At 43.9% G+C, this 14552-nt stretch overlaps 1 protein-coding gene across 2 annotated transcripts in view; it reads left to right on the top strand.

The window, feature by feature from the left end:
• Positions 1 to 13911, top strand: part of sp4 (sp4 transcription factor) — a 35463-nt gene extending 21552 nt beyond the window's left edge. The window contains exons 6-7 of one of the 2 annotated variants that reach the window (XM_061882801.1): positions 118 to 311; positions 12743 to 13911. In XM_061882801.1, the coding sequence (XP_061738785.1) occupies positions 118 to 311; positions 12743 to 13005 (457 nt within the window). In that variant the 3' untranslated portion in view covers positions 13006 to 13911. Of the gene's footprint in view, positions 1 to 111; positions 312 to 12742 lie in introns of both variants that reach the window. The other variant, XM_061882800.1, reaches the window with a different exon arrangement.
• The last annotated feature ends 641 nt before the right edge of the window (positions 13912 to 14552 follow it).

Genomic DNA, 14552 nt, shown 5'->3' with positions numbered 1-14552 from the left:
TTCCAATTAGGTCACAATTTTGATCAAGTGTGCCGTAATCACCTTTTTTTGCCGCGGCCGGCCGGACCGCACGAGTCCCGCAGTAAATAAAACATCTGCCCTGTGGCGCAGGAACAGTGGGGACCCCAGCAAGAAGAAGCAACACATCTGCCACATGGAAGGCTGCGGGAAGGTCTACGGCAAGACGTCCCACCTGAGGGCACACCTGCGCTGGCACACGGGCGAGAGGCCGTTTGTCTGCAACTGGATCTTCTGCGGCAAGAGGTTCACAAGGAGCGACGAGCTGCAGAGACACCGGAGAACGCACACAGGTACCAAAATAACACTTTTTTGGGACAGACTGATAGTAACTTAAGAGAGGAGTTGGAGAAAAAACAAGAACATGTTACTAATGCAAATCTGTAGTGAGGTTAAATATGTAACTTGCAGTGCCACCAGCAAGCAATAGGGGGCAGCATTTATCTAGAACATTCAGCCTTTCACCCATGTTTAGTGTGACTAACTAAATGTGGTACTGTAGTACTACTACATACACAACTATGTGGTACTGTAGTACTACTACATACACAACTATGTGGTACTGTAGTACTACTACATACACCACTATGTGGTACTGTAGTACTACTACATACACCACTATGTGGTACTGTAGTACTACTACATACACCACTATGTGGTACTGTAGTACTACTACATACACCACTATGTGGTACTGTAGTACTACTACATACACCACTATGTGGTACTGTAGTACTACTACATACACCACTATGTGGTACTGTAGTACTACTACATACACCACTATGTGGTACTGTAGTACTAGTACATACACCACTATGTGGTACTGTAGTGCTACTACATACACCACTATGTGGTACTGTAGTGCTACTACATACACCACTATGTGGTACTGTAGTGCTACTACATACACAACTATGTGGTACTGTAGTGCTACTACATACACAACTATGTGGTACTGTAGTGCTACTACATACACCACTATGTGGTACTGTAGTGCTACTACATACACCACTATGGGGTACTGTAGTGCTACTACATACACCACTATGGGGTACTGTAGTGCTACTACATACACCACTATGTGGTACTGTAGTGCTACTACATACACCACTATGTGGTACTGTAGTGCTACTACATACACCACTATGTGGTACTGTAGTACTACTACATACACCACTATGTGGTACTGTAGTACTACTACATACACCACTATGTGGTACTGTAGTACTACTACATACACCACTATGTGGTACTGTAGTACTACTACATACACCACTATGTGGTACTGTAGTACTACTACATACACCACTATGTGGTACTGTAGTACTACTACATACACCACTATGTGGTACTGTAGTACTACTACATACACCACTATGTGGTACTGTAGTACTACTACATACACCACTATGTGGTACTGTAGTACTACTACATACACCACTATGTGGTACTGTAGTACTAGTACATACACCACTATGTGGTACTGTAGTGCTACTACATACACCACTATGTGGTACTGTAGTGCTACTACATACACCACTATGTGGTACTGTAGTGCTACTACATACACAACTATGTGGTACTGTAGTGCTACTACATACACAACTATGTGGTACTGTAGTGCTACTACATACACCACTATGTGGTACTGTAGTGCTACTACATACACAACTATGTGGTACTGTAGTGCTACTACATACACAACTATGTGGTACTGTAGTACTACTACATACACCACTATGTGGTACTGTAGTGCTACTACATACACCACTATGTGGTACTGTAGTGCTACTACATACACCACTATGTGGTACTGTAGTGCTACTACATACACCACTATGTGGTACTGTAGTGCTACTACATACACCACTATGTGGTACTGTAGTGCTACTACATACACCACTATGTGGTACTGTAGTGCTACTACATACACCACTATGTGGTACTGTAGTGCTACTACATACACCACTATGGGGTACTGTAGTGCTACTACATACACCACTATGGGGTACTGTAGTGCTACTACATACACCACTATGTGGTACTGTAGTGCTACTACATACACCACTATGTGGTACTGTAGTGCTACTACATACACCACTATGTGGTACTGTAGTGCTACTACATACACCACTATGTGGTACTGTAGTGCTACTACATACACCACTATGTGGTACTGTAGTGCTACTACATACACCACTATGTGGTACTGTAGTGCTACTACATACACCACTATGTGGTACTGTAGTGCTACTACATACACCACTATGTGGTACTGTAGTGCTACTACATACACCACTATGGGGTACTGTAGTGCTACTACATACACCACTATGGGGTACTGTAGTGCTACTACATACACAACTATGTGGTACTGTAGTGCTACTACATACACCACTATGTGGTACTGTAGTGCTACTACATACACCACTATGTGGTACTGTAGTGCTACTACATACACCACTATGGGGTACTGTAGTGCTACTACATACACCACTATGTGGTACTGTAGTGCTACTACATACACCACTATGTGGTACTGTAGTGCTACTACATACACCACTATGTGGTACTGTAGTGCTACTACATACACCACTATGTGGTACTGTAGTGCTACTACATACACCACTATGTGGTACTGTAGTGCTACTACATACACAACTATGTGGTACTGTAGTGCTACTACATACACCACTATGTGGTACTGTAGTGCTACTACATACACCACTATGTGGTACTGTAGTGCTACTACATACACCACTATGTGGTACTGTAGTGCTACTACATACACCACTATGTGGTACTGTAGTGCTACTACATACACCACTATGTGGTACTGTAGTGCTACTACATACACCACTATGTGGTACTGTAGTGCTACTACATACACCACTATGTGGTACTGTAGTGCTACTACATACACCACTATGTGGTACTGTAGTGCTACTACATACACCACTATGGGGTACTGTAGTGCTACTACATACACCACTATGTGGTACTGTAGTGCTACTACATACACCACTATGTGGTACTGTAGTGCTACTACATACACCACTATGTGGTACTGTAGTGCTACTACATACACCACTATGTGGTACTGTAGTGCTACTACATACACCACTATGTGGTACTGTAGTGCTACTACATACACCACTATGTGGCACTGTAGTGCTACTACATACACAACTATGTGGCACTGTAGTGCTACTACATACACAACTATGTGGCACTGTAGTGCTACTACATACACCACTATGTGGCACTGTAGTGCTACTACATACACCACTATGTGGCACTGTAGTGCTACTACATACACCACTATGTGGCACTGTAGTGCTACTACATACACCACTATGTGGCACTGTAGTACTACTACATACACCACTATGTGGCACTGTAGTACTACTACATACACCACTATGTGGCACTGTAGTACTACTACATACACCACTATGTGGCACTGTAGTACTACTACATACACCACTATGTGGCACTGTAGTACTACTACATACACCACTATGTGGCACTGTAGTACTACTACATACACCACTATGTGGCACTGTAGTACTACTACATACACCACTATGTGGCACTGTAGTACTACTACATACACCACTATGTGGCACTGTAGTACTACTACATACACCACTATGTGGCACTGTAGTACTACTACATACACCACTATGTGGCACTGTAGTACTACTACATACACCACTATGTGGCACTGTAGTACTACTACATACACCACTATGTGGTACTGTAGTACTACTACATACACCACTATGTGGTACTGTAGTACTACTACATACACCACTATGTGGTACTGTAGTACTACTACATACACCACTATGTGGTACTGTAGTACTACTACATACACCACTATGTGGTACTGTAGTACTACTACATACACCACTATGTGGTACTGTAGTACTACTACATACACCACTATGTGGTACTGTAGTACTACTACATACACCACTATGTGGTACTGTAGTACTACTACATACACCACTATGTGGTACTGTAGTACTACTACATACACCACTATGTGGTACTGTAGTACTACTACATACACCACTATGTGGTACTGTAGTACTACTACATACACCACTATGTGGTACTGTAGTACTACTACATACACCACTATGTGGTACTGTAGTACTACTACATACACCACTATGTGGTACTGTAGTACTACTACATACACCACTATGTGGTACTGTAGTACTACTACATACACCACTATGTGGTACTGTAGTACTACTACATACACCACTATGTGGTACTGTAGTACTACTACATACACCACTATGTGGTACTGTAGTACTACTACATACACCACTATGTGGTACTGTAGTACTACTACATACACCACTATGTGGTACTGTAGTACTACTACATACACCACTATGTGGTACTGTAGTACTACTACATACACCACTATGTGGTACTGTAGTACTACTACATACACCACTATGTGGTACTGTAGTACTACTACATACACCACTATGTGGTACTGTAGTACTACTACATACACCACTATGTGGTACTGTAGTACTACTACATACACCACTATGTGGTACTGTAGTACTACTACATACACAACTATGTGGTACTGTAGTACTACTACATACACCACTATGTGGTACTGTAGTGCTACTACATACACCACTACAGTAACCCAATACTCCACATGCATTTTATTTTTAGTTCATATACAGTACAGACCAAAAGTTTGGACACCTTCTCATTTTTTTAATTTTCATGACTATTTACATTGTAGATAGTCACATCAAAACTATGATTGAACACATGTGGAGTTATGTACTTAAGAAAAAAAAAATGAAATAACTGAAAACATGTTTTATATTCTAGTTTCTTCAAAATAGCCACATTTTGCTCTGATTACTGCTTTGCACACTCTTGGTATTCTCTCCATGAGCTTCATACCAGTACTGGTATAGTACCACCATACTAATAAATCATATTCGGTACTAAACCACCTCTAAAAAGTACCAGCCTGCCCCCCCCTTTCCCACGTCGTGTCATTGTTGGTTTAACGAGCAGAGGAGCATGTTCGGCAGCGCACACACAGAGTACTTACAAGCAGACAGAAAAGGGAGAACGGATGTTCTCACTTTTGGTGATTTAACCCCCAACCCAAGCCTTGATGCTGAGTGCCTAGCAGGGAAGTAATGGCTCCCATTTTTAGTCTTTTGTATGACTGCCGGGGTTTGAACTCACAACCTCCCCATCTCAGGGCGGACACTCTAACCGCTGTGGCCGTCAGCAAAAGAACAATCCATAAATTAGCTGCACCACTTTGTAAGCTGCAGGGTTGAAAATATAGGAAAACATGTAGCATTTTATCATCTGGAATTTACGGGATGTTTAAATATTAATTTTGTTTTGTTTTAGCACTGCTTAATTGTAAGTACATTTATTTTATTATCAGTCTTTTGGAGTCCCTTCTTTTGCAGTATATTTGACAAGTGCCATATTTATTTTGTGATCCACCTGACGTAAGTCTTGGTAATAATCTCTGTGATTAACACATGCTTTCATATCATTGGACAAGGTTGTAAACTAAGAAGGTTACATACCATTTTTGAATAAGATTAAAACCAAGAGGAAGACTACTACTGTATTTTACAGACTATAAGGCGCACCTCAAATCCTTTTTTTTCTCAAAACTTGACATAATGCCTCATAACTGGTGCATCTGATGTACAGACTAATTTTGGTTGTACTTACCGACATCAAAGCTATTTTATTCGGTACTTGGTGAAATGATAAGTGCGACCAGTAGATGGCAGTCACACATAAGAGATAAGTGTGGACTGCAATATGACTCTAGTAAACAACACCAGCATTTCATATGGTCCATTGAAAATATAGAGCATCACACATAGCGATCAAAAATCCATCAAAATGTTTTAGTAGGACTTTGGTAAGCTATGACGCCGCACCGCTTAATGGATTGTAGGCACATTAAACATGTGGTGTGTGTGTATAAGGTAAGATATTATCTGGCAATTTGTTTCACAATATTATGCAAAAGCAACTTTTCTTACCTTCTGGTACCCGCTGGTCTGTATTTGGGATCTGCATAAGTCCTGAAAAATTGAGCGCGTCCGCCTTTGTAGTGTGTGATGACCCCGTAGTCGATAAGCTTCTTCTTTTTCTCTATCTTCTTGTTATGTGACATTCATCCTCCACTGTTGCCATTTCTGAAATAAAGTAGTGTAAAGTTCTTACTTATATCTGTCAGTAAACTCGCCATGAAAGCGCTAAAACATACCGGTGTAGTGAGTTATATTATCCACCCAAGGAACTTTAGTTGTTAGAGAGTTCCGGTCAGACGGTTTTTCACGGGACACATTATGGGCGTTGTTGCACTAGTGAGCCACGGATGAGGAAATGCTGCGCCGTTATTAATTGAAGTAAAGTCCGAATGTCATTAAAACAGTTAGCGCCATCTTTTAAAACTTCTTCCACACCCATCCTTGCACGCTACACCGCTACAATCGTTGGTATGTGTTCAGCTACAAAACCATTCTGGGTATCACAAGGAAGTCACAATCTTTGTTCTGCAATTGGTCGTCTCCAAAGTAAGCAGTGAACTGGGCAACAAAGCATTTAGGATTTCATTCATGAAAGCTTTGAATTACCTTTAATCGAATCTTCCACCTCACACCCGTGTTACATTAAATGAGTTTAAAGTTTCTGTGAAAGGATTGCAGTCTACCTAGTCTGCATGCACTTGTGTCATTTTAGCATGTTTCAAAGTTGTAACTTTGATGTTTTATGTTTTCTTTACTGTTTTTTAATGTAACCTTGCTGCTGGCCTCTTGGCCAAGTCTCCCTTGGAAAAGAGATCTTTGACCTGTTTAAAAATCAGTTTAATAAAATAAATAAATAAACGGGGAGAAGACGCTGTCAAAGTAAATAAGTCAGACCACAAAACAGCGCATCCTGAAAAGACTGTCAGAAAGTGACATGAAGACATACTTGCCAACCCTCCCAATTTTCCTGGAAGACTCCCGAATTTCAGTGCCCCTCCCGAAAATCTCCCGGGGCAACCATTTTCCCAATTTCCACCCAGACAACAATATCGGGGGCGTGCCTTTAGCGTACTCTACAACTTGTCTTCACGTCCACTTTTCCTCCATACAAACACTAACATTTTATATCCAGCTTTTGCACACACAAGTGCATTCAAGGCATACTTGGTCAACAGCCATACAGGTCACACTGAGGGTGGCCGTATGAACAACTTTAACACTTACAACTGTGTGAACCCACACCAAACAAGAATGACAAACACATTTCGGGAGAAAATCCGCACTGTAACACAACATAAACACAACAGAACAAATACCCAGACCCCTTGCAGCACTAACTCTTCCGGGACGCTACAATAAACACCTATGCTACCATAAAAGCTATTTATCAACAACATCCAGAAATGCCGCCGGCTTCTCTGGGCCCGAGATCATCTAAGATGGACTGATGCAAAGTGGAAAAGTGTTCCGTGGTCTGACGAGTCCACATTTCAAATTGTTTTTGGAAATATTCGACATCGAAGCGAACCATGAATTGATTAACGTGGACCCTGACTTAAAACAAGTTGAAAAACTTATTGGGGTGTTACCATTTAGTGGTCAATTGTAGGGAATATGTACTGTACTGTGCAATCTACTGATAAAAAGTTTCAAAACCATCCAGACTGTTATCTATGCAAAGTGTAAAAGCCAGCATGTGTGATGGTATGGGGGTGCATTAGTGCCCAAGGCATGGGTAACTTACACATCTGTGAAGGCACCATTAATGCTGAAAGGTACATACAGCTTTTGGAACAACATATGCTGCCATCTAAGCTCCGTCTTTTTCATGGACGCCCCTGCTTATTTCAGCAAGACAATGCCAAGCCACATTCAGCACGTGTTAGCCTGCAGTCCAGACCTGTCTCCCATGGAAAATGTGTGGCGCATTATGAAGCGTAAAATAGGACAGCGGAGACCCCGGACTGTTGAAGGACTGAAGCTCTACATAAAACAAGAATGGGAAAGAATTCCACTTTCAAAGCTTCAACAATTAGTTTCCTCAGTTCCCAAACGTTAATTGAGTGTTGTTAAAAGAAAAGGTGATGTAACACGGTGTTGAACATGCCCTTTCCCAACTACTTTGGCACGTGTTGCAGCCATGAAATTCTAAGTTACCGTATTTTCCGCGCTATAAGCCGCATCTTCAACGACTGACATATTTCAAAACTTTGTTCACCTATAAGCCGCACTGGGTCATAAGCCACGCCTACACTGCGCTAAAGGGAATGTCCCAAAAACAGTCAGCTAGGTCAGTCAAACTTTACTAATACAAATCAGTGTGCAAATGTGCAATCACAACAGTAGTAACACTCTAAATATTGCAGAACAGCAACATCAATAACTCAATGTTGCTCGTTAATGTCACAGCACACAAAATAAACATTTAAAGCTCACTTTCTGAAGTTATTCCTCATCCATAAATCCAGAGAGTCATAAAGTCCGCCCAGAAGTTAATCGGATGCCCCCTCCCCCCCCTGGCTGACCTGTCTCAGGAAAGCACAGAGCATCCTGAAAGACCCATTCCAGCCACCTGGAACTGCTACCCTCAGGCAGACGCTACAGGGTGCTAAAAGCCAGCACCAATAGACTCAAAAATAGCTTTTACCCAAGAGCCATAGTAGCACTAAACAGGCACTGAGTGAGCACAATATGTCCATCATGTCCTCATGTGTCATGTTTAAATGTTTTTCTATTTTTTCGGACTACAATGTGCAATAATGTTTTATGTATGTGTGTATATGTATTCATATGCATGCAGATATGCATCTGTGTGGATACATATACATATACATATACATATACATATACATATACATATACATATACATCTGTCATCCAGTGAGGGTTGGACTCCGCCAAGGCTGTCCTTTGTCACCCATTCTGTTCATAACTTTTATGGACAGAATGTCTAGGCGCAGTCAAGGCGTTGAGGGGTTCCGGTTTGGTGACCGCAGGATTAGGTCTCTGCTTTTTGCAGATGATGTGGTCCTGATGGCTTCATCTGACCGGGATCTTCAGCTCTCGCTGGATCGGTTTGCAGCTGAGTGTGAAGCGACCGGAATGAGAATCAGCACCTCCAAGTCCGAGTCCATGGTTCTCGCCCGGAAAAGGGTGGAGTGCCATCTCCGGGTTGGGGAGGAGACCCTGCCCCAAGTGGAGGAGTTCAAGTACCTAGGAGTCTTGTTCACGAGTGGGGGAAGAGTGGATGGTGAGATCGACAGGCGGATCGGTGCGGCGTCTTCAGTAATGCGGACGTTGTATCGATCCGTTGTGGTGAAGAAGGAGCTGAGCCGGAAGGCAAAGCTCTCAATTTACCGGTCGATCTACGTTCCCATCCTCACCTATGGTCATGAGCTTTGGGTCATGACCGAAAGGATAAGATCACGGGTACAAGCGGCCCAAATGAGTTTGGGTCTCTCCCTTAGAGATAGGGTGAGAAGCTCTGCCATCCGGGAGGAACTCAAAGTAAAGCCGCTGCTCCTCCACATGGAGAGGAGCCAGATGAGGTGGTTCGGGCATCTGGTCAGGATGCCACCCGAACGACGTCCTAGGGAGGTGTTTAGGGCACGTCCAGCTGGTAGGAGGCCACGGGGAAGACCCAGGACACGTTGGGAAGACTATGTCTCCCGGCTGGCCTGGGAACGCCTCGGGATCCCCCGGGAAGAGCTAGACGAAGTGGCTGGGGAGAGGGAAGTCTGGGCTTCCCTGCTTAGGCTGTTGCCCCCGCGACCCGACCTCGGATAAGCGGAAGATGATGGATGGATGGATGGATGGACATCTGTCATCTCTATCTTTTTTTTTTTACTATTTATATTACCATATTGTATATGCACCTTAGGAGGAGCTGCTCCAATGTCGTTGTTCTTTGAACCTGTTCATTGCAATAATGACAATAAAACTCTATTCTATTCTCAAATTCTTCTTCTTCGGTGTCTGAATTAAAAAGTTGGGTGAATACAGCATCCAAAATGGCGCAGGTCACCTGGTTGCTTCTTTCACCTACGCAGCATTGATTCATTTATGTTCAATCAAACTTGAGAAACTGATCAGGCGGGCCGGTTCTACAACGGGAATGAAAGTGGACTCACTGGTGAGGGTGGCAGAGAAGAGGACTGTTGACAAAGTAGTGAGCATCCTGGATGATGCCAGTCACCCTCTGCATAGCCAGAGGAGCCTGTTCAGTTCTAGACTGCTTCATCCCAAGTGCAGGACTAATAGACTCAAGAACTCCTTTGTCCCACACGCCATTAGACTGTACAACTCCTCTCTGGGGCGGGGGGTGGGGGGTACTAGGATGACAGGGAATGCAAAACATTAACAGTGCAATAAGTTTTCATAACATGGTCACTACTGCCTACTTTGTCTTGTTATATTCTTATTTTACTGTTATATTGTTATTCCCATTGTTTTTATTAGTTTGTGTTCTTATTGTAATATTTCTCTATTTTGTTTCCATTTAAACCCCCATTATTTACTTTTTACTTTTATTTAAATTGATCTCAACTATCTACACTGCTGCTGGAATTTTAATTTTCCTGAAGGAATCAATAAAGTACTATCTATCTATCTAATTCTCTCGCTGCTGCTCTATTTCCGTGTTCTTCTGCGGGACTTATTGCCTGGAGTTTGAATTCTGCGTTGTACGCGCGTCTCTTAGTGAAGTGAATTATATTTATATAGCGCTTTTCTCTAGTGACTCAAAGCGCTTTACATAGTGAAACCCAATATCTAAGTTACATTTAAAGCAGTGTGGGTGGCACTGGGAGCAGGTGGGTAAAGTGTCTTGCCCAAGGACACAACGGCAGTGACTAGGATGGCGGAAGCGGGAATCGAACCTGCAACCCTTAAGTTGCTGGCACGGCCGCTCTACCAACCGAGCTATGCCGCCCCTTAGTAGGAGCCATTTTGTGGTCGTCTTTACAGAAATGAAATGAATGGTATTAGCTGCGCGCTTCTTCTTCTTCTACGGGGGCGGGTGCTTACCTTGGCAGTTGTGTACCGTAGAAGAAGAAGTGCTTCCTCTTCTACGGGGAAAAAAGATGGTGGCTGTTTACCGTAGTTGCGAGACCTAAACTTTATGAAAATAAATATTTATATGAATCCATATATGAGGTGCACCGGGTTATAAGTCGCACTGTCAGCTTTTGAGAAATGTGTGGCTTTTAGGTGCGGCTTACTTATAGTGCGGAAAATATGGTAATTATTATTTGCAAAAAAACTAAAGTGGGCTTCACGGTGGCAGAGGGGTTAGTGCGTCTGCCTCACAATACGAAGGTCCTGCAGTCCTGGGTTCAAATCCAGGCTCGGGATCTTTCTGTGTGGAGTTTGCATGTTCTCCCCGTGAATGCGTGGGTTCTACTCCGGCTTCCTCCCACCTCCAAAGACATGCACCTGGGGATAGGCCCCTCCCACCTCCAAAGACATGCACCTGGGGGTAGGCCCCTCCCACCTCCAAAGATATGCACCTGGGGATAGGCCCCTCCCACCTCCAAAGACATGCACCTGGGGGTAGGCCCCTCCCACCTCCAAAGACATGCACCTGGGGATAGGCCCCTCCCACCTCCAAAGACATGCACCTGGGGATAGGCCCCTCCCACCTCCAAAGACATGCACCTGGGGATAGGCCCCTCCCACCTCCAAAGATATGCACCTGGGGATAGGCCCCTCCCACCTCCAAAGACATGCACCTGGGGGTAGGCCCCTCCCACCTCCAAAGACATGCACCTGGGGGTAGGCCCCTCCCACCTCCAAAGACATGCACCTGGGGATAGGCCCCTCCCACCTCCAAAGACATGCACCTGGGGATAGGCCCCTCCCACCTCCAAAGACATGCACCTGGGGATAGGTTGATTGGCAACACTAAATGGTCCCTAGTGTGTGAATGTTGTCTGTCTATCTGTGTTGGCCCTGTGATGAGGTGGCGACTTGTCCAGGGTCTACCCCGCCTTCCGCTTGATTGTAGCTGAGATAGGCGCCAGCGCCCCCCGCGACCCCAAAAGGGAATAAGCGGTAGGAAATGGATGGATGGATGGAAAAAAACTAAAGTTTAGCTCGGTTGGTAGAGTGGCCGTGCCAGCAACTTGAGGGTTGCAGGTTCAATTCCCGATTCTGCCAACCTAGTCACTGCCGTTGTGTCCTTGGGCAAGACACTTTACCCACCTGCTCCCAGTGTTACCCACACTGGTTTAAATGTAAATTAGATATTGGGTTTCACTATGTAAAGTGCTTTGAGTCACTAGAGAAAAGGGCTATATAAATATAATTCACTTCACTTCACAGTTTGAACATCAAATATGTTGTCTTTGTAGCATATTCAACTGAATATGGCTTGAAAAGGATTTGCAAATCATTGTATTCTGTTTATATTTACATCTAACACAATTCCCCAACTCATATGGAAACAGGGTTTGTCCCGCAGGCCCGAGTTTGACCCCCAGGTGTCCTGCTGTCCTTCCTGGGCAGCACTTAGTCTGTACAGTGAGGCCTTCAAAGTAAAAGTTGCTTGAACACGACAAAAAAATCCCTTATATTCCCTGAAAAATTGGCATATCCCGAAAAGAAGCATCGATGGCAGTCGGACTTCCCATTTCTTACTGTTTTTCTTCCACCAGGAGAGAAGCGCTTCGAGTGTCCCGAGTGCTCCAAGCGCTTCATGCGCAGCGACCACCTCTCCAAGCACATCAAGACTCACCAGAACAAAAAGGGCGGCGCCGCCGTGGCCATCATCACCACCGAGGACATGGAGGAAGACCCCCCCGAGGGCCTGGGCTCCTCCCCTCAAATCATGGCGGTGGCCTGCCTCCCCCCTGACTCTGAGCCGGCCACGCCCACCGCCTCCAACCACCTGGAGGAGGAAGAGGAGGAGTTGGAATAAGGCAAAGGAAAAAGAAGGTCATTTCAACTTTGAAATACTCACTTTTTGAAATAACCGATCGTGCGGGGATGAAAGGCAAACATGGCAGTCCCGGCCATCTCTATGCACTAAACTTCCTGTTTCCAACCTGTCAGGCAGGGCTGAGGGGCAATCACGGTACAGGACTCTTGCAGAGCAGAGGGCAGTCTTGGGCTCAGTGTGTGTGTGTGTGTGTGTGTGTGTGTCATGAAGAGGATGTACCTAATGTGAGTTTAGGTCCTCAGATCTAACTCAGGTGTGGATTCCTTTGGAGAAGACGAGGACAATTCTGTCAAGAAAACAAAAAGCACATATAGAAAGATTTATAATGCATTCCTATTGAGGCAGAGTGGCCATTAGAGAGTGAAAGAGAGAGGAAAAAAAGGTTTCTATTAAAAAAGACAAAAACAATCTAGCTTTCTACAACTATGTGAGGTGAAAGCAATACTTTAATGACAATCCCAGTGGGTCATGTTTACATTGAGACTAATGAGAGCACACATACAGCGCTTTGATCATTTTCCTGCGTTTTATCCTGTGTGTGTGTGTGTGTGTGTGTTCGGTTCCCGGCAGCAGTTTGTTTATTACAGTTCGTGCTGCTCTGTGACCCACAACTGCCTTAACACGAGCCGGACTGTCTGGTGGGACTGAAGCATGCGGCAAGGGGACGAGGGGCGGGGTGGGGGATTCATACGGTTGGCGGTTCAGACACGTGAAACGTGACAAAATCCTTCGCCGGGAAAGTGTTGAATATCTTTTAAAAAATGCGTTTTTGTAGCGATTCCCAACGAGAGCGGCGCTTTCCATCATTTCCAGCAGACCGCATTGCAAAACGATCAACTCCCGTATGAATCCCGTTCCCGCTGCACGAGGGGGGGGGGGGGGGGGGGGGGGGGTTCAGGCTGTTTAGCAACGTGATGAAATGTTTCTGGTGGTGTTCGTACATTCTTATTCAATGATAAAAATAATATATATAACTATTTTATAGTTTTTGACGACCATCCTCCTCCCAGTTTTAACACGGCAGCCCCGGTGTGTAAAGCTAATTTATTATCTTGATTTGTAATAGTTGCCTTCTTGATGGACTTTGTGTTTGTGTGTGTGTGTTGATTCTAAAGTCGTGTACAGCATGCTTCACTTTTCTTTTTGCCGTAATATCGCTTCTCTTTTTTTAATGCTCATGGCAGTTTTGGTCCTCCTCCTCGCAACATAATGTTTCGGTTTTTTGGGGGGGGACGAAATAAAAATAAAGAAAAAAAAACAAAACAAAAAAAAGTGTTTGAAATGAAAACAAAAAAAAAGATACCAAACAATTGTTTTTGGTAATGTTTTTTTCGAGTGACATCTCATTTGTAAATCTTTTTCTACAGTCTGTCCGTTGCCATGACATTTGATATTGGGTTTTTTGTTGTTGTTTTGCCAGGTTGGCCTCAAAGGCTTTCCCGGTTTTGTTGAGATTTTTAAAACTGGTTTGTACAAAAGCGTTATGTCAGTGGAAAAAGAATGGAGAGATAAAAAGAGAAGATACT

This window comes from Nerophis ophidion, linkage group LG21 (genome assembly GCF_033978795.1).
Source record: "Nerophis ophidion isolate RoL-2023_Sa linkage group LG21, RoL_Noph_v1.0, whole genome shotgun sequence".
Classification (NCBI taxonomy): domain Eukaryota; kingdom Metazoa; phylum Chordata; class Actinopteri; order Syngnathiformes; family Syngnathidae; genus Nerophis; species Nerophis ophidion.
This window is presented reverse-complemented; position numbering and strand designations above follow the sequence as displayed.